The sequence below is a fragment of the Euleptes europaea genome, chromosome 12 (assembly GCF_029931775.1).
Source record: "Euleptes europaea isolate rEulEur1 chromosome 12, rEulEur1.hap1, whole genome shotgun sequence".
NCBI lineage: Eukaryota > Metazoa > Chordata > Lepidosauria > Squamata > Sphaerodactylidae > Euleptes > Euleptes europaea.
Window position 1 is genome coordinate 23,019,399 of NC_079323.1, and position 25,824 is coordinate 23,045,222.

At 41.1% G+C, this 25,824-nt stretch overlaps 1 protein-coding gene across 1 annotated transcript in view; it reads right to left on the minus strand.

Annotated features, from left to right (window-relative positions):
- Window positions 1-7,379: 7,379 nt before the first annotated feature.
- Window positions 7,380-25,824, minus strand: part of USP12 (ubiquitin specific peptidase 12) — a 29,632-nt gene continuing 11,187 nt past the window's right edge. Inside the window, exons 2-9 of the mRNA XM_056858349.1 lie at window positions 21,727-21,807; window positions 19,307-19,520; window positions 16,301-16,530; window positions 13,461-13,537; window positions 13,013-13,096; window positions 11,472-11,669; window positions 7,820-7,898; window positions 7,380-7,541 (exon numbers count right to left, since the gene is read on the minus strand). Of these exons, the coding sequence (XP_056714327.1) occupies window positions 7,440-7,541; window positions 7,820-7,898; window positions 11,472-11,669; window positions 13,013-13,096; window positions 13,461-13,537; window positions 16,301-16,530; window positions 19,307-19,520; window positions 21,727-21,807 (1,065 nt within the window). The 3' untranslated portion in view covers window positions 7,380-7,439. The remainder of the gene's footprint in view (window positions 7,542-7,819; window positions 7,899-11,471; window positions 11,670-13,012; window positions 13,097-13,460; window positions 13,538-16,300; window positions 16,531-19,306; window positions 19,521-21,726; window positions 21,808-25,824) is intronic.

Sequence of the window (25,824 nt, forward strand, 5' to 3'; positions counted from 1 at the left end):
CTAACCAGGGCTGACCCTGCTTAGCTTCTGAGATCTGATGAGATCAGGCTAACCTGGGCCATCCAGGTCAGGGCCCAACGATACATAGCATTCACTTAAAACCTGGCACAGGATAGTAGTTGTGTGCGCTGTCACCACAGTCATGAACTCATGAGATAACCCAAGGCAAGCTATGCGCTCTCAGCCTAAGCACTCCCCGCCTCCAACCTCTCATCCATAACAGGTTTGTTGCAGTTGAACACACAAAGCTGCCTTATACTGAGCCAGACCCTTGGTTCATCAAAGTCAGTATTGTCTGCTCAGACCAGCAGCGGCTCTCTGGGATCTCAGGTCTAGAGGTCTTCCACATCACCTACTTGCCTGGTCCCTTCAACTGGAGATGCCGGGGACTGAACCTGGGACCTTCTGCACGTTGAGCAGAGGCTCTACCACTGGACCACAGCCCCTCCCCTACATCCATGTTCCTTGTGAGAAACATAAACATGCTCTGGAAAGCTGCCAGTCGGCGAATCCCTGGCGTGTTTTCTCCTGCATGTGGAAACTGGTACCTTGCCTTGATGCCTGTGTTCTTTATGAGAAGTGTGTGTAAATTTCACGAACATCCTCACCACTGCAAGATCTGAACTGCTAAGGAACTAGGACTGTTTGCTGGCGGCTGCTGCTGCTATATATGAATGCAAGTGGCACATGAGACTGAGAGCCTCTCTATTCTAGGACCTTTTTTGTGCTGTTATGGAGGCCTTTGTCATCCATAGTCAGGCAGGAGCACAGTTAAAACTATGGTTCACTATAGGATTATATTCGATGTCCATTGCCACAAGAAGAACTTAAGGACCCACATTGTCTTAGGTTGCAACTGTCTATCAGTGAAGGTTTTCCCTTGTGGCTCTTGCATCTGGTAGCTTCAAAAGCACCCCTTTCATTAAGCATTTCCTGTTCACTGAAGCAACTGGATCCTTTAATTATTTGTGTTGCCACTGCACTGCTTGCTTTTTTTAAGAAGAAGAGTTGGTTTTTATATGCCAACTTTCTCTGCCACTTAAAGGAGAATCAAACTGGCTTACAATCACCTTTCCTTCCCCTCCCCACAACAGACACCCTGTGAAGTAAGTGAGACTGAGAGAGTGTGACTGGCCCAAGGTCACCCAGCTGGCTTCGTGTGTAGGAGAGGGGAAACCAACCTGGTTCACCAGATTAACCTCCACCGCTCATGTGGAGGAGTGGGGAATCAAACTCGGTTCTCCAGATCAGACTCTACTGCTCCAAACCACCACTCTTAACCACTAGCATAATTGGACTCTAGTGAAATATATTTAAAAAGTGAAGCTTTATTAGTAATTTCCTATGGAGTGGTGGGTTGAAGAAAGACAGTCATTTTTGGGGGGATTGGCTTGTCAGCAGAGATGGATTGTGTGGATCTCTCCCTCCCATCTAGCTCAGCTTCTGCTGTAGCTGCCCCAAAGCATGTAAGAAAGGACCCAATCGCCTGAACTTTGAACCTTTCCCCAAACACAGAAAGCAGCAACAAAGCAGCATACAACAGCCTCAAAGTCTTTGGGGGACGGAGGCAGAGAAGGAAATTAATAAACTCACCAGCTTAAAACAGCTTCTCACTGATAACCATGGACTACAAAACCCAGGAAAAACAGACCTAGATGTCAACTTTGTCCCTATACACACACTGTTAATACGGTTACAGGACTTAATAACATCAGCTACACCATCCTGGGCTCATCAACTTCTACATCATCCAACCTAATATGCCATCATGTGCCAACAATGCCCTTCTACAATCTATGTTGGACAAACAGGTCGATCTTTGGTAATAAAATCAATGTATACAAATCAGACATAAGAAACGGCAACATCCAAAAACCAGTAGAAGCATATGTTAATCTCCTTGGACATAATATGCAACACCCAAAGTCACTGTTCCACATACACATCCAAAAGCTTCCAAGGGAATATACAACGTAAAAAGTGCTGAATTAGAACTCATCAAGAAATTAAACACTACATGCCATTTTGGGACTTCCTTACTCATTACAACCTCTAATGGCTCTACAGGACCCCCTTTATAGAAATTTTGATTGGTAAAAACCCATTAACAGCAGTCAGACTATAGCCTTGTATCTCTTAATTTTCACTTAAATTTATCACTTTCCTTATCTGTTCAAACCTCTGACCTCTCTCAGCATACATTGTTTGTAACTGCTTATTTCTGCTTCAGGAAACAAGAGTTCACACACTGAAGTCTTCTGATGGGATTCACACCACTTTCCCCTCCACACAAAATCTAAACTCAAAAGATCCATTGCAGAATTCACTCTCTGCCTTAACTACTCCCCCCACCCCACAATCTTTAGTTTAAGTAGGATTCCTAGCATCATTTCTTTTCACGTATTTGCAGAAGTAAGCTGAAATAATGTTATTCTTTAAGGTGCCACTGGACTTTTGCGATAAAAGACTAACATGACTTCCTCTTTGCAATAACTACACACAAAATAGATTTCTATTCTATTGCATGGATAAAGGTATTTTAATGTTCTGGAAATTCCTCAGAGATCCATTTGCAAGCACGACGCTCCTTGCTGCAACAGCCAGAACCTCTCCCCCTAAACCAAAGCCCCATCCCATTGGCAGCTTGGCTTACTCTTGTGCTGGCATGCTGGCCTTTGGTTTGAGGCAAAAAATCATGCTCAAGTTTCAAGAGTTGGGTACAAGAGTGCCTGACTTACAACCAACTCATACTGGCTCATAATCACTAAATCATCTGGGCTCGAATCAAAACAAAAGCAACGTTACCCTGCAATGAGCCAGGAGCTCTGCAGTGTTCCTGCGCTCCTATCAGTTTGCACTCAGCTGGTTATTTTTACCCACATACCAAGTATGGTTTGCAAGCCTCAGTGCTTAAACATTTATGGGACATAAAATCCGTGTGTAAAATCCGTGCGTAAAATTTTAATGAACCAGGGTATTTCTATCAAGCAGCTGAGGGTCGGCAGTTTCCAACACTAATTTCTCAGTAAAAACTATTACAATTTGGCTACCCGTAAGACTATGTGTAAAAAATCAAAGACTACGGATGGGAGATACACTGTGATTATGTGTGCCTGAAGTTAACAAGCAGTTCTACTGCTGATTGTTTAACATCATATACCATATGATTTCTGACTAATGTGTTCTTTTTTTGCTAGAGAAGAGACCTACAAACCATACTACAAGGCTAAACTCAGTAATGGGCGAGCTCTGCCAAGTATATGTTGAATCTATAGGCATTGGGCAACTGGTCTAAAGGGCCACTTGCCCTATGTAGCATCCACATGCTGGCCATAATTGATGAAAAGGACCTTTACATGTACAGGTTCAATATGCAACTCCCAAATATTGAGTGAATGCTTTTATACAGCATGGGTCCCCAAAATGTGCTTAGAATGAACAATCTTTTAAAATACACAGTCAAGCTTCCTGTAATAGGCTCAAATTAGTACACATATTGGATGCATGCCTTCTCCATGATAAAGAGTTGCCAGAAAACCACTGTATTAATGAAGTCTTAAAAGAAACCTCACTGTTACACTCCAGTATTCACACATGTCAGTATTCCAGTTCTAAGGAACCCTTTCCCAAGCCTGCTTTGTGTCATCCATGTCTGAAGTAATCTTTTGCGCTATAACCTGTATATTATCCTCCTCCCTCCTCATACACAAATATAGCTAGTGTATACTATCCATACATTCTTGATGCAAAAACCAATTTGACATCCCCAGATGTGATCAACGAGGACATTTATTTCAACATGCTATTCTGTCTCCGTTTGCCATTTGGTCAGCTGGTTTTAAAGGAAAATGAAGTTAGAGCCTTCAGACAAATCCCAGTTGTGTTTTAAAGTTCAAAATTAGAAAATACTTCCATGTCAAATGATAATAGGAAACATACAAATGGACAACTGCTAAATGAAACCAAAGCATTGTAATACAGACTGCAAAGTCAGCAACATTTGTACTGCTTACCAATCAGAAAGTGTTCTATGACAATCACCAGACCCAGGTTTTCTACACTACATTTATTACACATGAAGCAAAGCAAAAAAAATGTTTCTAAAGTTTGAGGACATAAAGCTGAAAAAGGTAATGCAGAGAGATCAAGAAAGTTCTATACAGAATTCTGAACTTCGCTCTGAAAACATAACCAAACATAAAGGATTGAACTACAGTTCCCATTAATCATTTACACCAGCATAGGGACACCTGCTTCATTTACATCTAAAGACATTTTTCCCCATATCTTCCAGATACTTATCATTTTGCGAACGACTGATTTATGCTTTTATGGATTCATGAGGTCAAGGACAAGTTGATGTTCTGCATTAGGTGTTATTGTTCTATACTGAATTCTCTGTTACGTCTGAATGTATTCCTATAAAAGTGGTTGAACTGTGACTAACGTATTGATCAGAAAATTCACTATTTCTTAAATTAAGCTGCAGTTTGATGCAAGTAATTCTTGATATTAAAATTATGTGTTTTCAACATCACTAGTACAAATGTCATGTTCAGTTTTGTGAGCCTGAGAGGGCTTTAAAAGTGGTCTTCTGGAGAATAAGTCCTTTTCCCACAAGGTAAACTACTCTTGGAATAGATGGGAGTTCCCAAGATAGATGGAATATGGCATAGAGATAAGGTATTCAAGGAAGACAGTCAAAACACTGGGTTGGATCGAACGGTTCCTTTCCACTAAATGAGGAGCTATTCCTTCAAAAGAAGATTTCTCATCTAGCAGAAGGAAACCATCAACTCAATTTTTTCAACTGTGTGTATTTTCAAGTTATTGCACAATGTCAGAAACTCTTGAACAAGGTCTGGAAAACAGTGCCATGAAGCAATGCCATCTATTAAAAATGGATTTCAAAAGTCATTGTTCCTTCTATCAAAAAGTCCCATATATGAACTAACCATGCTTTGCTGTGTATGGCAAGTGACCATAAGCCATGCTCTTTGACTTAAATCCCATCCTTCCTCCACAGAGCTCACAGCAGCATCTCTCTGAGGTTCCTAGGTTCTCTCACACAAAGGAAGGAATAGATCTGTCCTACCTTTAGAAATTATACTGCATCAAATACCTACCAACCACTGCATGAGCCAATCATGTTTAGACATCTCAGTGGATTTTTCCTACCTATTTTCAACAAAGTTAAATTCATGTAAATACCAAAAATGCCATAAAAATAGGTACTTGGACTAGGTTACATTAAATGTATCTCTTTACAATTCTGGATACTTTTCAGAGCACATATATTACATCTGGATCAAGCAAAGTTGCAATGTATTATGGAATTGATTGTTAAAAGGGTACTTCAGTCCCTGTTGCTTAGCCACTCAACTTGGTCTTAATGCCATTACTGGTCAAATGTGATGTTACTACTGTTGTACCGGTATCTTTTACTGACATTGCTTTATAGCATGTGGAAAGGATGTGCACTTTTCCCAGCACACATTATGACATGACTGATCTCACACTTTTCCTATTGGACAGCTTAATAAATTTTTGAAGGACTCCATGTAAAAGTAGTTTGCAGGGTCATGATTTCTCAAAGGTTTGCTAAATTGCTAATTGTTTTCAATCCTCATATTGGAGCCAAGCAACGCAATTTCATACAAAAGAGTGTTCAAGACAAAACTTCAAAACACTTTATAAAAAAAATTCTTTACAATTGGATATGACCTTTTCACATTTGTTAAATAGCTCACTTAGTGACCCTGCTGAAAATCTGTTCAGTTACATGAAGAGGTGAAAGTCATTTTCCTGAGCTAACAGATGTGTAAAGTAAATGCGTTAACTATAGCAGCGAACAGAAAACTTTTAAACAAAACAAGAAGCACAAGGAAAAAAAACCACATTCTGGAAAAGGCTGCCAAATTAGCAGGCATGATTACTCATTGGGAATGGCTGCTCGGCTTTTTTCCACCCAAGAAGTTACATTCAGCCACTGTCAGCCAATATAATAATGACTGGAAGTCTCCATCGTAAGAGTTGATCTCCATTATCACTTTTCCTGTAATGCACCAATCAAATCTCAGAGGAAATTTTACTAACATTTAGAACTCACTGGCAGAGCTGTTACGGGACCGCAAGGAGTCTTCCAGGTATTCACCCATTTTAATCCAGGAGGAAACCTGAGGTTTTCATTTCTGCCCCAACTACAGACTGAACATTGTTAAATACATTCAGAATATCATGTTGGTTAATTCTTAATGTTAATGCTCCAATTAAGCCGAGGGATGCAACCACCTGAGCCTCCCCCAGATCTACTGGAACTTAAGGATGTGCAATTCTGGACTACTGTCAAATTCTTTAGGAAAGAAAAAGACTGGCTCATCACCGATGCCCCAGCATCAAATTGTAACAAAACAAGTCATTTTTTTTATAGCCTCAGAAAAAAGTTTCCATTTCAGACTTTCAGAATGAATTGTGCCAATATAGTCAAGCACACCAGTTAATTGTTAATTGTAGAAGAGATAAAAATCACATCTTTCCTAGATTCTGAAGGTATCTTATTAAGAGTGAAATAATTCTCTTAAATGAACAGTGAAATAAGATTTAAATCTGACACCAGCTAACATACAAAACTAGGTTCCAAAACTTGTTGAAATTGAGGAGAATACAAAATATACAACCTCCAGAAGTTACAGTAATGCATAAATAAAAATAAGCTATAGTTCTTCCCCATAGGAAGCTTAAAAGTCTAAACTGTTCCCAATCATAGAGGTACATATTACTGTAATGCAAGCTTCGTAAAGGAAGCAAAACATACTTGCCTTCGTGATTGCAGTTTAAATATCAAATTCCATTAATTTATTCTGGCCAGGAAGGCAACTGTTACGCTAACTCTCTAATTAGGCATGCAAGAAAATCAGAAAAATGATATTTTTAGAACCGAGTACAAGCAAAAGAACCCCAAAATAATAATTTGTACTGTACTTCTCATAATAAAAAATAAGCATGAGAATTAATATGTCAGATTCATATTGCTTTTGTGGCACTTGCTTTCAGTGCAACATTGGCCAAAATTTAAAGTGTACCGAAGATTATGAAAGTGTTTTCACTGACTTGATCAAATCTTCTAGATACAGTTCAGCTGCTTGATGGCAAAGCCTTACATGAGTGGCTGTCATTTGTTCCCACTGGGCCATTGTGGTGGATCACATCGTCACCATGAAACCTGAGCAAATTAAATGAACATGATATGAAGAGTTTTAAGAAGCCTCTCTGAAACCTTTCATTTGTTCTGTGCAAACTGTGCTACCACCCCCTTTGACTCCCTGCATTCCTTTTTTTAAAAGAAAAAAAGAACAAGAAAAAAAATCAGTGCTTTTCTCCTTTCCACGACAGCCAGAAAAGAAGCCAGGCAGGAAGTCCCTCTTCACTACAGATCCCATTCAGTCCCGAGACTGATAGAAGAGGATATAACCAGACTCAGAGTTTTTGGAGGAGTCCGTTGTCAACCCGTAGAATTCTTCAATAGCTTGTGCATCTATTTTCTGTAAGAAAACAGAAAGGGTATCATTTTCAAAGCCCATTCTAATTTTATGGAGGTCTTCAACTTTGCAATAAAGAAAAGATAATTCAGAGGCTAAAAGATTACTGTTATGGAAGGAGTCCTCATATTTATCAAACAGAAGAAAAGACATTGCTGTGGGAAACACGTAGGAGCAGCTAACAGTTTTTGGCCAAAAGGAGCCTTGTTCCTGAACTACTAGCGCTGAAAGTAATTTGTACATAAATTTCAAAACAAGCCTAGATTTATAGACTTCCTTACCTCTACTATATCATCGTCAAAGAGCAACCAGAAGTCATGACTCTTCACTATTGCAATGTAGTGTCCTCTGTTAGGTCCACTGAAAAGAAGGGAAACAGACTCATCAACAGCTCTTTGTCACAAAGAAACATGGAAGCAGATTTTTTTTTTTTACACAAAACATGAAATATAGAGAAAGGAATTCATCTTCTCATCAATTCAAGATTATAGATAAAAAACAAAGCTGCAGCCGAAGCTAAGGAAAAAAGGCCATGTACTTGTTCTGATTCAGTACCCGTGTGTGTGTGTGTGTGTGTGTGTGTGTGTGTGTGTGTGTGTGTGTGTGTGTGTGTGTGTAAAGTGCCATCAAGTCGCAGCCGACTTATGGCGACCCCTTTGGGGTTTTCATGGCGAGAGAGTAACAGAGGTGGTTTGCTGGTGCCTTCCTCTGCACAGCAACCCTGGTCTTCCTTGGTGGTCTCCCATCCAAATGACAAACCCAACTTTCCCAGATAATAATCACTACTCAGTGAAATGAACCAGAAAGGCTTAATGGAAAGTTACAGACCTTTCATGCCGCCCTTAAAAAGGAGAAACTTTTGCACAAGCTTATTGGCATGCAATAAGTAATTTCTGAACAGAACACGTCCAAGATTTTTATTAAACTAATTAATCATCAGTACTTTGGCCAATGATGGATGAGATGCACAAACACACTTAAGGGTAATCATCATTGTTCCTGTAACTTAATTATTAAATGGACAGCTTCAGTCAATCACAAACGATGCAAGACCAGGCCAGCCATGGGCAAGGCAAGAACTTCTATACGCTGGGCAAGACTGAGTCCCCAGGAACACAGAAGAATATAACTTTGAATCTTGGGGTGGGTGGGGATGAATTCCTGATTCCCCCCCTTCTTCCCCAGCAAATCTTAATGGGACCCCAACTTGTTTCCTATACTAGCTCACTGACAAACGGAGCTTTTATTTCCAAAAGCTTATACCCTGGAAATCTTGTTAATCTTTAAGGTGCCACTGGACTCAAATCTAGCAGAGTTTATGTCTGACAACCTAGCATGAAGAAAGTGAAAGGGACACACCCATATAAAAGGCTGGGTTTTTGCATACTTGGGGAAAATAGTCCCCAGTATCTGCCTGCACAGAGGACACTTGATGAAGAGCAGTTACAGGTAAGTGCAACCCTGTGTAAACACTCAGTCTATTCCTAAAATTTGCCAGTACCGGTACTTCAGGTTTATCCTCAGATAGTCAGAAGGCAGTCTTGTCCTGGGCATGAGATTCTCCCCCCACCTGGGAATTGAGTAGCCCTGGAGGACAATTTACATCAGCCAAATTGGTGCTGCTGTTGAAAACCTCTGTGAGGAGGATACTTGGTTGTAGGCCAAGGAACCAGTCAAGGGGACTCCTAAAGACTTAGCTGTCTGCCGATTTTTCTTTATTTGGGTCAGTGTCACGTCTGTTTTTTCTCAGAACAGTGTTGGTCCCTTGAAATGAGGGCCCTCCACCCTTTGACATGTATCAAAGGGGAGTGTTGTCAAACGTAGCCATGCGTGTCTAATGGAAAAGAATGGAAGTGGCCACAGCCCTGGAAGAGGTGACAGCTGCATGTCATCTACCATAAATTTATTGCTTTGACAATCTTATCGCCTCAGTTTGAAGAAGCTGTGCCAAAGGTTTCCTACCCTTTAGAAGGGAATCCAACTAAGGGTTCAGCCTTCCCCACAAAAATAACTGGCACCGTGCCATTATGGACTGGTAATAAGAAATCCTTAAATTAAGTGCAGCCAATTAATATACTTTCTTCCCCAGGGCATCTAACTTCCTCCCTTACTCCATAATTCTGCAGTCATGTTCAGAAAGGCTTCCAGCATTGGAAAAACCACTACCCCTGGAGAATCTGAGTAAAAGTGCAACAAGATCTTATCCTTAGGCCGATGTGATGAGGTAGACACATCAATTTCCAGGGATCTGGCCATGAGCAACATTTGCTCAGCGTACAATCTGAGATCCTCTGATGTATGTAATATTTATTAGACCATTCATAGCCCCTCTTTTCTCTTTAAAAGTAATACTCAAAGCTGCAGAGAAAAATATAATCTGTACAAAATAGTTTAAAAACTTACATGCATACTATTTAACTAAAAGAAGTCTTCTGGAATAAAATTTACATCTGATTCCCAAAGTATTTTTCAAGAAGGAAGTGTCTGAAGTACAAGGGACAGGCAGTTCCAGATGAGGAGGGGCTACTATTGAGAAAGTCCTCGTATGGATTTGAGAGGGGATTCCTGAAATAGAACCCCCTCAGCTGACCAGGAAATCTTTAAGGGCATCCTACAAAAGTGAAGTCTCCACATAGTGGAGGACACCATTAGGGCGATATCTGAGGCAATGGTCAATGATCAGGACTTCTGCATTACAAGAACCACCAGCTACTGATTTAGACTGGCCATCTATCTGGAGCATGACTGTTTAAGTGCTGAGTAGGAACTTAGCAATAGGTTCCTTATGCCATCCTGTTGATTTACAATTTTTTAATTAGCAAAGTGCTGTGATCTCTGGGTTCCTTCTCCAACGATCTGCTCCCTCACAGACAGTGGCCTGCTACCCTCCTGGGCTCGGGGGATTATTAATTAGCAAGAATTAATTAGCATTTTAAGCCATTTCCTTCACACATTTTGCATTCGCCCCAGAAGCACACTGGCAGCCAATGCAGCTGGCACAAAATGTGAGTAAAGTGCAAGCAGTGGCCAGCCTCCTTGCTGCTTTTACTGGCATAATACTGCCAGTCTTTGTTAGGAAACAGATTTCACAATGTGTTGCAATGATGAGTTTAGGAATTCAGAAATGAATTGGGAGCCAGAATGTAGGATATGATATAGATTTATATCTAAATACAGATTTATTTTTTTTAGCCAAGGAATGTGCCAAGCACCAGACACCACCACCACAAGCTCCACTAAAACAAAAGAACATATATGCTCACATGCAAGGGTACAAGCCTTCCTTTTACAAATGTTGCTGGGGACAGGACAAACATTTTAACCACATGTGACTACTATATTATGTCAGCAGCATGGCTACTGACATGGGAGGGGCTGTGGCTCAGTGGTAGAGCATCTGCTTAGCATATAGAAGGTTCCAGGTTCAATCCCCGGCATCTCGTTAAAGGGACTAGGCAAGTAGGTGATGTGAATAGACCCCTGTCTGAGACCCTGAAGAGCAGCTGCCGGTCTGACTAGACAATACTGACTTTGATGGACCAAGGGTCTAATTCAGTATAAGGCAGCTTCATGTGTGTTCATGTATACTGCTTCCCACACTACTCTGTTAACCTACAGAACATATATAAGCAAGGGACTACAGGATCTTACGCCATACTGCCCATTTTGTTTGATGTATGCATTCAAACATTATTGGAGCAGAGTGGCATATTACCTCATAGAAGCAGAAACTACACCATACAGGTAAGAATTAGCCTATAGTTACACAGCTATACAGATGTTTCTTCATCTCATTTGTACTTCCAAAAACAGTTTTGACAAGTAACTATATTTCTTGCCATTGAGGGACTTTTGAATTATGACAGCACTATCATTCTATAAGTTGATGGCAGTACTATATATTACCTATATCCATTAAACAGCTTTTATTACCTTCCACAGTGAACTACTACAGCCACAAGATCATACATTCTGTCAGGATTAGTGGCGTCGCCCGATGTATTAAATAGTCGAAGCTCTAAGGGAAATACTACCCTATAAGACAGTTTTGTGTATCGATGTAGCTGATCCATGTATTTAAATCTCTTCAGATGGAGAGCTAGAATCATCGGTAGTTTTTTCACTTTCATTCTGAAACAAATTAAAAGTAAATCAATACACCAATGTACAAAACACAGTTACAGTTCAAGATTGTTTTGTGACAGTACGCAAAGCCTCCAAAAATTAATTTTATTGATGAATTCTCAGCCATTATCACCTGCTAACTGCTGAAACCAGTGATCCTGATGAATTTAATTAAAAAAATGTGTGCCCCACCTTTCTGCACAATCAGGGCCACCACGGTGGACCTGTTAAGTGTTGCCATGCTCCTTCCGAAAGAAGGATTCAAATAATGACCAGTGGGTAGTACAAAACAGGCACCAACTTTATCATGCACTATAATTAAAAAGTGGCTTGAGGGACAGGAATAGAGCTCCCGAAGCATCAACTCCTCAAAATACTCAGGGTATGCTAGTACTTGAAAGCAGTGCTGAGCTGGAATGGTGGGTTCATGTGGCTAGTACCTATTCTTTTTGGCAACTTTATGTAACCCTTTACAGAAGGAGAAAAGAGCAAGAGTCCAGTAGCACCTTAAAGTCTTAACAACATTTCTGGCAGGGACGAGCATTTGTGAGCCACAGCTCACTTCTTCAGATACAGCTAGAATGTGAGTCCATCTATCCTTAAGTAGAGAAGAATGAATTAGACCCACAATGGCTTGGTGAGAAAGGTGACATCTTTCTGTACCTGTGCAAGTTTCTTTACAAGGTTGATGGGATTTCCACTCTGTACAGCCAGAAATTTTGTTAGTCTTTAAGGTGCTACTGGACTCTTGCTCTTTTCTACTGCTATTGAGAGACTAACACGGCTACCCATCGTGATCTATCTCCATGGAAGGCACCACATTTAGCCGTTTTACATTAACCTGACTCTTCTCCACCATATTTTTTCTATTTCCCCTTTCCTCACATTTCCAGCTCTCTCATCTCCTCCTCTAGTTTTCCTTAAGTATTTAAGAAAATGGTGAGGCTAAATGACCCTGAAGTAGGTCATGGATGACCAGTTGAAGACAGATGAGCTATGGAAACCTATGACCCTTCAAGATACAGAGCAAAATCAGAGCCACTACATTGATTGCTAGTTGATGAAGGCATTCAAAGTTCATTCATCCAAGACCAGAAAATGAGTATCTTTGCGGGGGTCCTTCTTTGGTCTGCTGTAGTTTACTATGAAAATCGTTATTGAAATGGAAAAATTAGGTACCTGTGTAAGAGGCAGAAATTACATATTTAAACAAGGAGTCTCATTAAGCTTCAGTCACACCATGGATACTACAGAAATATTTATCCTTGCTGATAATAGAAGATGAAATAGGTAGAGCTGTTTGGATAGGTTGCTAACAAACTCTAACATCCATATGTACATTGACGTACCTTTTATGTGCTTCTTGTTTACTGCGACATTCTTCACAATAATATTTATATTCACTGCACAGGGTTTCTGTGTTGCTGAAACCCCTAAGACACAAAAACACCCATCAAAATGCAAGAAATGAAACTGACTAGTACACAAATTATTCCAGTGAATCTATAGCCCTCTAACAACCAGATACTGCCCCAAGCAATAAGAACATTCAGTTCTTAAATCCAATAGGTGGTGATTGTTTCAAAGGAGAAAAAAATACAAATGTGGCATTTAATGGACAAATTCTGGTTAGCACCAAGTCGGCTGAGCTCTATGAAATATAGAAGCTTGCTACACTTAATATCAACCTAGATTCGTCTAACAAAGCATGCAGTTTTACCTGCTCCATCTCTTAAATGAACTTTCAGTCATGCATGAAAACACAGAATAAGGCCTGATAGCTGTACACCGCCATACCTTAAACAGTGAGTAATTGAAGTATTTTGCTCCACATCAACAGAGAGATCTAAAAAATCTTCATCTTTGCTGCTTATCTACAAATTGAAAAAAAGATCTTACCCATTTCTTCTTTCACAGAACATATTATTTAAAAAAGGAACTCAAAGTGACCCACAAATGTGCTAGTTACAAAGATAATCACAGCAATTAATCTTGAAAGCAGGTCTTGTTGATACAGTAGAAAAAGGTTGATGTAATACAAGCTTTTCCCTAATATGATTTTATAATCAGGATCACAGCTGAAAAGGCGGGCTTCTTTTCTACTATTCTCACAGACAGAACTTTTGTAGTGGCAATATATCCATGAAGGAGAAAGACATTAATATAATATACTATAAATAAATGATCTTAAACAGTCATTTGGAAGCCTGCTGAACTCTGCAACAGATGGCAAGCAAGTTGGTGAACTGGAGATATAATTTAAGTTTAAGTTAACAGCACAGATATTAGATTCCTCCCTATGTGTAAATATTGACAAAAGAGAAAGGAAAACTAATAGAACAGAAGCCTTGCTGTGACAAAGAGAGCACTTGCAGATGAATTCATAGTATGCTAATTGTCGCTGATTAAAAAACAACAAAAAATATGGACCTTTTCCCACACAGGCTATTTATCCTGGGGTCAATGTGGTTGGGAAGACGTTTCTCCCCACACACACTTCGTAACAGCACTGTGGTGCTGCCATGCTTTGTTCAGCTTTTTCTACGATCTTTCCCAAACTTTCTTTGCTGCAAAGTTTTGGGAAAGATTGCAGCAAAGGTTGGATAGCCATTTCCCATGCCCCATAGCAGCTATCTCTTCCTTCAGTGGTGGGCTTTTTAAAATTGGCAAATAAATATTGTTTTTAAAATCTATATATCAGGTTGTCTGAATTCTGAGCTCCCCTCGTGTACACAAATACCTTTCCCCTTATATCTCCGCAAGGAAAGGGATCAGATATTTGCTTTTTTAGGGTGAACTGGGAATTTAGAGAACTCGATACCCTTATTATTATAACACTATAATGATAATGCAATGACATCCCATATTCAATTACTGATTTTTTTAAAAACTCAAAATCCCCAGTTGTGCAAGGGCGGGGAGGGAAAGAGATGGCTACTGCCACTGGGCTGATTCGGGGAAAATGTGGAAAAACCTCCCATATAGATGCCCCATTGCCACTGAGATGTATCAGCAGCAATTGGGAATGCACACAACCCAATTCCCATCAGGAAAACACTAGATATTTCATTGCAATACTGCTACTACCGTATATACCCGTGTATAAGCCGACCCGCGTATAAGCCGAGGTGCCTAATTTCTCGCCAAAAATGGGGAAAAATTAGGCACCCGCGTATAAGCCGAGGGTCGGCTTATAACCCCTCCCCCCCCGCAGACTTACCTTCTGGGCTCCTGGCGGTGGGAAGTGGCGGATCCGGCGGGGGTGGCCTTCCTGCAGCTGCAGGAGGCCCCCCCCCCAGGCCGCTCCTGGCGGCGGGAAGTGGTGCGGCCCGGCGGGGGCGGTGGAGCGCCCTCCCCGCGGCTGCAAACGGCCTCTAGAGGCCTCTCCCGGCCAGGAGAAGGCGGCGGGGGCGGCGGAGCGCCCTCCCCGCGGCTGCAGAGGGCCTCTAGAGGCCTCTCCCGGCCGGGAGAAGGCGGCAGGGGCGGCCGAGCGCCCTCCCCGTGGCCGCAGAGGGCCTCTAGAGGCCTCTCCCGGCCGGGAGAAGGCGGCGGGGGCGGCGGAGTGCCCTCCCCGCGGCCGCAGAGGGCCTCTAGAGGCCTCTCCCGGCCGGGAGAAGGCGGCGGGGGCGGCGGAGCGCCCTCCCCGCGGCCGCAGAGGGCCTCTGAAAGCCTCTCCCGGCAGAGAAAAGATGGCGGCGGTAAGTTCCCCCCTCCCTCCTCCCTCCCCCCTCTACCGTATTGACCCGCGTATAAGCCGAGGCCGGCTTTTTCAGCCCTTTTTTGGGGCTGAAAAACTCGGCTTATACGCGAGTATATACGGTATATCACTTCTAAAGCACTCGATAAAGCTTTGAATGTCGTATACTCATAAGAATTTGAACCTGGGTTTCCCAGATCCTAGTCCAACACTTTAACCACTACACCATACTGCACAACAAAACAAATCTCCAATAGTCAATCAGAAGCCTTGTTGGGCAAAAGCTCTACCTAGGCCCCCCTCCCACTTCCTAGAAACATTTGGTGGGTGCTAGAAAAGATGTTCGTGGGCACCATGGCACCCATAGGCACCATGTTGGGGAGCCCTGGGGTAGATCTTGGGATCTAACCCATGACTTTTAGATATCATTGTTGTCTGGGTCTTTTAATTGGAAAAACACGCACTAAAAGTGCCCTAAGAAAGTAAATGGCCACTATATTGTACCATTAAGCTACACTGTAGAATGAGCAGTTCTGTGTTGGTTTTTTTCTTCATGTAATGAATGCTCACACAAGTAAACCCTGTATTGGTCTTACAGTATGCTCAGCTCTTTCATTATTTAATATATTTAGTCTGCCTTTCTCAGTAAGACTCAAAGTGGATTATACAATGCACATTCAATATAATGAGACCTTTAATAGCAAATGGACTAGGACTAGGACTACAGAAATCTGAATAAGCACAGCATCTTTTATACTGATAATTTAGGAGGCTTCAAATAATAAAAACACAGGTGAAGCAGTGTTATCAGATGTGCAGTTTTATACAAAGAGGTTAGGATGTAAAACTATAATTACATACGCAAACTTGATCTTAGCCAAAAGGTTGAAAGTGAGAAACCAGAATTGTTATTCTAAACAAAATAAAGTAATATACTTACTGTTTCACAAGTGAGACATCTTGTTTCATTTGTTAATGTTCCCTGAAAGATTTCATGAACCCACGTTGGGTCTGGGGGGCAGTTATTGTTTTCACAGTCAATGTTGCCATTAGGTAGACGGCCATTTTGTTTCTCCTGCTTTCTCTCTTCTTGCAAAATATCAGCAATTGTATTCAGCAGATAGTTCAAGAACTCATGTGCATCTTGCTGCATGTAGTTGTCAAAAAGCTCTACAACAAGATGATAAAATGAGTTATCACTTGTGCTTTTGGGCCATGTTCCCTGTCTAAATAAGACAGTTCTTAATAATCCACTTCAGCCTCCTAACATTTTTCACATTATAGTGTGAAAAAAACCCTCAACAAAAATGCAAAGATGGGGAATGGAGAAACTATTTGTTACTTCAGTTGTCTCCTGGGTCAATTTACATTTTTGCATGTAAGTTAATTGCCATTCATTCCTACAGGGAACAAAAATGTATAAGGGACGTCAATTGCAATGGGGGCAAAACCTGATTTCCACACCCAATACTGGATGGCTTGGCCTTACTGAAAGAAAACTTGAACAGACCAATAAACATCACACAAATCGCTATTACACACCCACTGATGACTTCTTGCAATATACAAATCCTTCCGTTACACACCACTCTCAATGATTGACATCTGAAGTGGGTCGTGCTGTTCTGATGACTAGACTCTTAGAAAGGACCACTTCCTGAGAAGTGATATGTTATCTTATTCAGCCAGTCATCTACTAAACAGGACTCAACAACTTTACTTACTTAAAAAAGCAAGTCTTTTTATTGATATACTTCCAGTAAATATGTGTAAATGCAAGTTACAAAGTCTTTATGTTCAATAACAATGTATGTAACAATGTATTTATGTTCAGTAAAAATGTATGTAACAATGTATACCGTAAAGCAAGCAAGATCTACATACTATTCAGAATCATAATCCAACAATTTAAATATAACAGTTAAATAACTCTGATTTAGTTTAAAGTATCTAATGCACACTCTAGAACAGGGGTCTGCAAACTGCGGCTCCCAAGCCGCACGCGGCTCTTTGGCCCGTTGAGTGCGGCTCTCCGAACTTGGTTCGGAGCCCCTGCTCTCGTGCCTGCTCGCGCCGGCAGCCGGGCTGCAGAGCCGCGCGCCTGAGAGAGAGAGCAAGCGAGTGCGAGAGAGCAGGTGAGCGGGCGTGCTGTCTCCCCCCCCCCCGCCGTGGAGAATGGCCAGGTCCCCCTTTCCCTTGCCTTCAATGGTTGGGAGGCTAAAGCCTCCCCTCCCCTCTAGCCAAGCGATTGCTGGGCAGGCGGCTCAGCGGTTCCTCCCCCCCGCCTATCAGCTGTTGGGCAGGGCGGGCTTCCTTTGGTAGACCTGGCCTCCGGCTGAGTCCCATTGGGAGGCCATGTCTACCCACTGGCTTTCTTGAGGGTAGACCTGGACTCCGAGGAGGGGAAAAAGTCCCCCTTCATAGGCCACGTCTACCCATTGGCTTCTATGGGACTCCGGAGGCCAGGTCTACTGCCAAGAAAGCCAATGGGTAGACCTGGCCTCCCAATGGGACTAAGCCAGACGCCAGGTCTACCAATAGGCTTTTATAGCGGTAGACCTGGCCTCCAGACAAGGACTCCGGACGGGGAGGGGGAAATGGCAGGGACTTACAATTTAATTTTTATCAATAAATAAGATCACTATTAAGTATGATATCAAGTTTTATTCAGTGTACCTATAGTTTAATGAAGACTTAAAACTTTAATTAAAGTTTATTAAGTTAATAAACAGGGTACCTACCTATATAGTTTAAGTTTAAGAAATTTGGCTCTCAAAAGAAATCTCAATCGTTGTACTGTTGATATTTGGCTCTTTTGATTAATGAGTTTGCCAACCCCTGCTCTAGAATAATATATTTGTAAAGCCATACATACCAACAGCCTCTTCTTTGAGACCCTCTGAGAGAGGTCTGAAGTACTAGCCTTTCTGTGTCTGTATTTATACTATTTCAGTCACCTTGTGACTGTTGGGTTATACCAAGGCATGTGATACCCTTTCTCAAGGTATGTTTCACTGTCCTTGTATCAAGAAGCTAAAGGTAGGTGAAGGATTTGACTATCCTTCAATCAAGTCCCCTTTTCTATAACCTTGTATGGCTTTCTCCTTACTGGAGCCTCTGCTGCTAATTATAAACAATCATAAACAATCAGTTTTAAGCTTTATACTTATTCTATATATTCAATATTAATATCATTCTCTTCTACAGAAAAAGACCTTTCATTTGATACCATTCATTAAGTTCTAAAACCTAGCATTCATGTTTAAATCATAAAACACAATTATAGTTTACATTTCAACTTTAGTATCACAGGAGTTTATCCGCAAGACAGGCAGCTTATCTGCAAGCTTTGTTAGCGAAGTCTGTAGCTGTAAAAGACTGTGTAAGGCTTCCCTGTTTTAGAAGTCAGGTAAAGGACAATGACAGTTTCTCAATCTAGAGGACACTCCAGATGTCATACAGTCTAGAGGGCACTCTCTCTGAGAAGGTCCTTGGCAAGGACATGTCATTTGAAAGTTATTGCAGCCTCTGTTAGAGTGTTAGAGACAGAAGCTTTTTGCTTTTAACTTTCTTTCCCTTCTGTTAAAGGGAATATACAGTTCTTCATGTATGCAATGTGTGTGTAGTTGTGTTATTGTCTGAATGATTCTGCATATGTACAACTTTAATATTATGTTCATGTGCTCTAATATGTCAAAGCCTGTAACACATCCTGCTAGCTTTGTTCAAGAAATTACATGCAGACAACACACAACTTGTGTTCTGCCTATTTAGTGTACTCTGCAGACATCTCCCAGCCACTGAAGGAGTGGCACTCAAAGAAAGCAAATGAAGTATGGCAGTTGTGATCTTGAAAGGTTGGGTGCAAATCTCTTAAATATGATTAATGCTTAAAACTGAGAGAAACGAATATTTCATTAGCATGAAGAGCAAAATAAAGCATTACCATTCTCTTTTCGCAATCTCGTTATGAACTTTTTAGGAGGTATCACTCCAACTTTTTTCTTCTGAGTGGCTATGCTGTGGAAGAGATCAGCTAAGCAGGTAAGTAGGGTCTCTTTTTTTCTAGGCTGACTCTTGTACGCCAAGACTTTCTCTCGAAAGGGACGACAGAAATAAAGTGCCTGAAGAACTGAATTGCAGTAGCATGTATTTCCAAACTAGAACACAAGGAAATGATCTATTAGCTCAGATTGAAACTTTGCCCAGTAAGCAAGTGGCATGAAACAAAGGGAAATTTGCTGAGGCATTGATTTATTACTGATTTCAGTTACACTGAAGTGTAACTTTCCCATCAGTTAGTGGCAGATTAAACAGTCAGCAGCATAGGCACATGTTTACTGCCATCTGGCTTCTTTGTACACGTTTTATATTTAGAAACATCCCATAACCACTGGGTTTCTTTCCATGATGCATAACTATGCATCAGCAAAACCATCATCATTATTTTGGAAAACACTTCAGAAAAACATCAGGTTGTGCTGCTTCCAGTCCAGTTTGTAATACATAACACAAGGGGGTCCAGTGAAGATAAACGCACGCTGAAGAAACCAGCAGCATTACAAGACCTCAGAATGGTCTGCAGACTTATGCGCATCCCTTTGCCTCCCTTGTCAGATGTCACTATGATTTATCATTTTGCCTACAAAAATGCTGACCATGGTTCCCACTTAAGTAGGGTTTCTAAAGCCAATTTAAACCCTGGTTTAGATTTGACCTTGGGGTGCACACTTGTTGAAAGTAAACCTGAACCCATGGTTGAGGCGGACAAGGGAAAATTTTGCTAAGAGAAAATTTTGAAAATATGAACCCATTATCTCAAACTTGTATAAGCAATACAAAACACTGCATTCACATCATTCCAAGACTGGAATACCACCATATTCGGAAAATAACCTTATTGAAGCGTTTTTAAATCTATCCAGTTTCCAGTCAACTATACCAATACAAGGCATTTGCTAGGATTTCACTTTCGATATAATTCCTCTTCTGCTAATGCCATCAAGACAGCAAACCATGGAAGATGCAGGTAGTGGCAGTATTGCCTACTGAATCTATGCTCTCCTTTTAGTTGTTTTTTAAACTGCGTAGCAGAGATTTTCCAATGCTTTACACTGTCAGGGAACCTTTTCAACACTGGCAGAAGAACAACTGCCACAAAAACCCAGAGCACTGCAACAAAACTCTAGGCCAGGGGTGCAGCCCGCAGGCCAGATCTGGCCCCTTGAGAGCTTTTATCCGGCTCGCAAGGCAGTCACTTCCCCCCTAGTCCTGATCTGGGCTGGTGAGCCCGCAGTAGACTCACCAGCCGAGGCAGCCACCCCATTAGTCTCGAGGTGTCGATGATCGAAGACTTTTAAATAAAACAAAATACTGTAAGAGCGTTATTGTGTTAAGCATGTTTGTATTTTAAGTAAAAAATAAAGTAAACAATACTATCATTAATTGGCTTTGCCTGTGTCTTCTATAAAGTTTGTATCTCCAGGATCTGGCATTAAATTTTATGGTACACACAGCCCGACCAAATGACATTTATGTCATATGCAGCCCTTGTTAACAAATGACCTTAGGCAGATCATGAGAGGGACGGCACCTTGGCCATCTTCTGGGCATGGAGTATGGGCCACTGGGAGTGTGGGGGTGTAGTTTGGAATTTCCTGCATTGTGCTGGGGGTTGGACTAGATGACCCTGGTGGTCCCTTCCAACTCTATGATTCTTTGAAATGAATTCATCACCCCTGCTCTAGGCATTATCTAGAGTGTACACTGCATGAAGTGGAGGAAAGTGGTTTAGAATATGGGGATAGGACGGGAAACCCAGGCCTACATTCCCACATTGCTATAAAGCTCAATGGGTCACCTCGGCCCAGACGCTCCCTCTTAGCCCAGTATACTTTGCTAGAGTTCTTATGTGAACAAAATGAGAGAAGGAAGAAGCACGCTGGAATGACAGAATTAAAATGTGATTAATTCCACACAGGCCTCACAACTGTCTCACACAAACAGCAAGTACGCTGTCTCACACAAACACTAATCTGGCTGCTCATGACAGGGAAGAATGGGATGGGCATGGTATACTTCAGGAAAGCTTGCCTGCCATGTCTGATATTCTGAGGACCCCCCTGCTGAATTCCAAATGATCTCCAGGGCACAGCTGGAAAAAGCATTTTGATGCCTCACTATTGGGTAACTTGACTGGGTGCATACTAGTTTACACAAACTGTATTTAATTGAGAACTGTAATCACTTTTAAAACAATGCTTTTTCTTATTCCAGAACCATAGGCACAAGCAAGTGGTATTTCATCTCTCATATACATTATTCAGCCTCTTAAATATTTCAATACAAGCAAAATACAGGACTTACATTTACTAAGCCAAAATAGTGTTCATTGACTGGAAACTGTTCTGGACCAATCTCTTTCTCCAAAGCTGAGGCATTAGCGCCCTAAAAAAGAAAAAAAAGAAACAGTTTAGCATTTATAAGCAATTGCTAAAAGCTCTTCTATAACTGCAGCTTGAGTAAGCAAGGCAAACTGGTCAAAGGAGTTTGCTCAAAAACAACTAAAAGAGGACCTCATACCATAATAAGGGTAGTGGTGCAAATCTTCCTGTACCAGTTCAGAACCATGGAAATTGTGATGCCATAACAACTTTATGGAAAAACCACAATTTTGTGGAAAAATTGAAGTGTTAACGCAGTACTTTCTTCCTTAGCAAGCCTCAGCTTACTTTGTGCGTTAACATCATAAAATGCATCGTTTATAAGTTAAAATATAAAACAGTACTGTATTCTGAACCAACTACTTGGTTGTTTTCAAGGGACACCCCATGTAAAGCACATTGCAGTAAGCCATTCTCCAGGTTACAGTAACATGGGTCAGTATAACCTGTTAAGCTGATTCTAGAAGAACTAATCTCAGCTCCCTCAAGTCCTTCATACAATCCACTAAAAACACAGCTCTTCCATCAGAAGTGTGCAGCGCAACTCCCTCCAAACTACCAGGATCTCTCACCAGAAGTACCTCTGTCTTCTCTGGGTTCAGCTTCAGTTTGTTCCTTCTTAGCCACTTGACCAAGGCACTCAAAGCAATTGCCTAGAATGAAGACAGTTGCTTCTGGGAGGTTAATGAATACAGAGCTGGGTATCAGCATGTTTATGACATCCAACTCCAATGCTACCATCACAACAAATCCCAGGTACCGGGTCACCACAGTGCCTAGAAAATTTATTCTGGTGCTTAGTATTTACAACTCTTAGTAAAAGTATAAAACATATTTACCACCTTACATCAGAATACATTTTGCTGCATGGCATATAAATACATGTGCATTTTTGTCAATTCTTGTTTATATGTTTACTTAACACTATTGAATAATGGGAGATGAGTTAATTTCTTAAACAGTTGTTTTTGATACAGGCTGTAATATTCACTTAAGTGGAGCTTTTAAAAGCAATAATAGAAAATTAAAAAATAGGCAAGAAAAATCAGCAAACTATGCACCATTCTATACGATCTGGATGGATGAGATTCAGCAGATGAAATGGTAGAAAAGAAAGGCTTCTTTGCCAATGTCACCTCTACCTTGCAGGCTTTCAGATTAAGATCTCTGTCATGCTTGGTCTCTAGGCACAAGTTTCCTCCAACACTGCTCAAGCCAACCCCATTCCTAAGCACCATAACTTTCTCCGTAAACCAAGGAGCTGAGGTTCTACTACACGAAAGGAGATGACAATGGGAAGAAACTATTAATTGCTTCTATAATCCTGTCATTCCATGCCCCAACCAGGACCTTACTGGAGTCACCAATGAGGTTCTCAAAATCCACAGCAGCATTCTGGAAACCAGCTGGCTCAATTAAGTCTCTTGGGGATGACCACTGCAAACTGACCCTCACCTTTGTGAAAGGGAGGTGACAGCAACTCTTGTGCCTTCATCTGACCATGACCAAGAATTCCCTCAGTATTCCACAAAAGCACCCACCAGGTTCACAGTGGGAAGGAAGTTTTTCCTCCTGATGACTGCCTTTAAGACAAAGGAATTTGCTTTGAGAGCATCATAGATCTCAAATAGCCAATCGGATTCAAAGGGTTTGGTTGTAGGAGACCAGTTGCCACCACTGTGGGACTTATGTGGGGTTCCTCAAAGCTCAGTTTATCCCCCATGCTGTTTAATTTATGTAAAGCCTATGCAAGAAATCATTCATGGCTTTGGAGCTGAATTATCAATATGCTGGTGACAACTAGTTCTATATTTCTTTCTCCAGACTGCCTGACGCTGCAGTATTTTCTTCACATTTTGTGAAGAATTCTTTCAAAAGAGAACATATTTGTTCCACAGAATTTGAGCTTTTTGTAAAAATTATTTGCTAACAAAATTAAAAATCTGAAAGGGCAAACTGGTCAGTTATAAAATTAATAGCAGTTTGAAATAAAAACTACTGTATGTGTGTATTAGTTTAGACAAGACTGAAAATAGTAAGTACTGAAGATAGCTGATTTAGTTCTTTGAATCTTTAAGAACTGTTTTACTTTTGTTAACACAATTAATTGTAAGGTCCAGTTAGTCTGGGAATTATCTTACTGTTGCAGTGGGATTCGACTCTGCAGATGGCTAGCAGAAAATAAAAACTGGATTATCAAACCCAGTCACAGTCTGTGGATACGTGGTTTTGCCCTCCTGACCCCATCACCAGAAACCTGCTTGATACTAAAAAAAATAGTCAATCCAGCATATTACTGTTCTCATGCACTGGGCAGGACAACAACCTGGCTCAGTCTCATGGGTACTATGGCAGGCATGGAGTCCTGGACCTTCAACCAAGCAAGGTAGTATCAGTGGGAATACTGAAATCACCGGAAGCAATCTATTTAGGGATTCGCACGAGACCAGAGACCACCTCTGCCAGCTCAGCTATGACACTCACTGGTAAGCTAGGTGACCGTTCAAAAAGCAGAGGCCCTAACTTGCTCTGGTAACTAACACCACATACAATCAAAACAAGCCTCTGTTTGCACTGGGAATTTGTGGGGAGATTTCACAGTAACAGCCAGGACACAAAAGCTTCTGCTTTAATCTTTAAGGCGCCACAAGACTTGAGTTTATTTTTCGCATAACCGGCTGCTATGTCCAGCCATCTGAAACTAGCATAAAATGCTATCTCAGGGTAATTCAAATGTGTCAAAAGTTGACACAATAATTTACAACTGAATTCCTTACTATCAAACAATTACAGAAGAGTAAATCAAGGTAAAAAATTGACTCAAGGTCAAGCAGTATATACGATACAGTAGGTCATCTATTTGTTATTGTTCAAATTATGAATACTTTGAATCTGTCAACAAAATGTTATATGCTTTTCATGTCATGAAGTCATACTGGGTTGGAGCTCATGAAAAGATTCACTTTTGGGGGGCAATAATTGCTAATCTCCTACCCACTACAGCAAAGTTTAAACTCCTGCCTATATTGCTTCTGGGGCTCCTCCATCCCTCGGAAGTATCATTTGGGGACATTTTGGGCTGCAGGGGACATTTTGGGCTGCAGTCCTTGCTTCTGGAAGCTTGCGCCACAATCCTAAGCAGGTTTAATGAGTATTGAAACCCTCTTTATTCAGTGGGGTTTATTCCCCCACAGGATCACAGCCTGAGTTGTCAAGGCAATCTTACTTAACGTTGCTATGTGTATTAAGAAAGCCAAAATGAAATCCTTCATCTCATAATTGCCCCTTCAATAGTTATCAGTTCATCATGTGGCCAATAGGACATAGGTAGTATGAAGTTTGTATTTGTAAACAGGTATGTTTAAATTGTTATAACAGGAAGTTACAAGGTGTGCATAAACAGGAAATACATTAAAAACTTGCCTATCCCGCTTTTAAATAGATGGCACTTTTCACTTTTAATGCCCTGTTCTTTTAATAAGATATATTTCAATACAGTAAGTTTTGAACCTTAGTAATTCAAAGTTCTAAAAACTTCAGAGGAGGACTAAAATTCATCATTATATAGATGCTCATGATCCTTAAGATCGGTTATCAATTTGCAGAACTACAGTACTCCGAAATGCAGATCACTCGCCCCAAAATTTTCTAAGTTCAAAAATCACACTGTTCCTTATAGAGTTGTTAAAAGCAGAGGTCAAATTAACGACCTTCATTAAAAGAAATTCATTTAAGCTCTACCTTGTGTAACACTGGCTGCCTGGCCACTGGTTTCGCTAACAGGGTTCAAACCAAAGCCACACCCAGAGGTATTGCAGTCCTGGCAGTGTAGGCGAGAACTAAGGCACTGAATCCTATTCCTCCCTCCTGCAGCAGGCTTGATCTCAGCCAGGGACCACAAGCTGTTCCATTAACTGTTTGAACAAGGTACCTCAAGTCCATTCTGCCTACTCAATCACCTTGTTTGGAAAGTGGGGAAGATGATTTAAATTCAGCCTTTTTTGGGGTGATTTAAATCAAG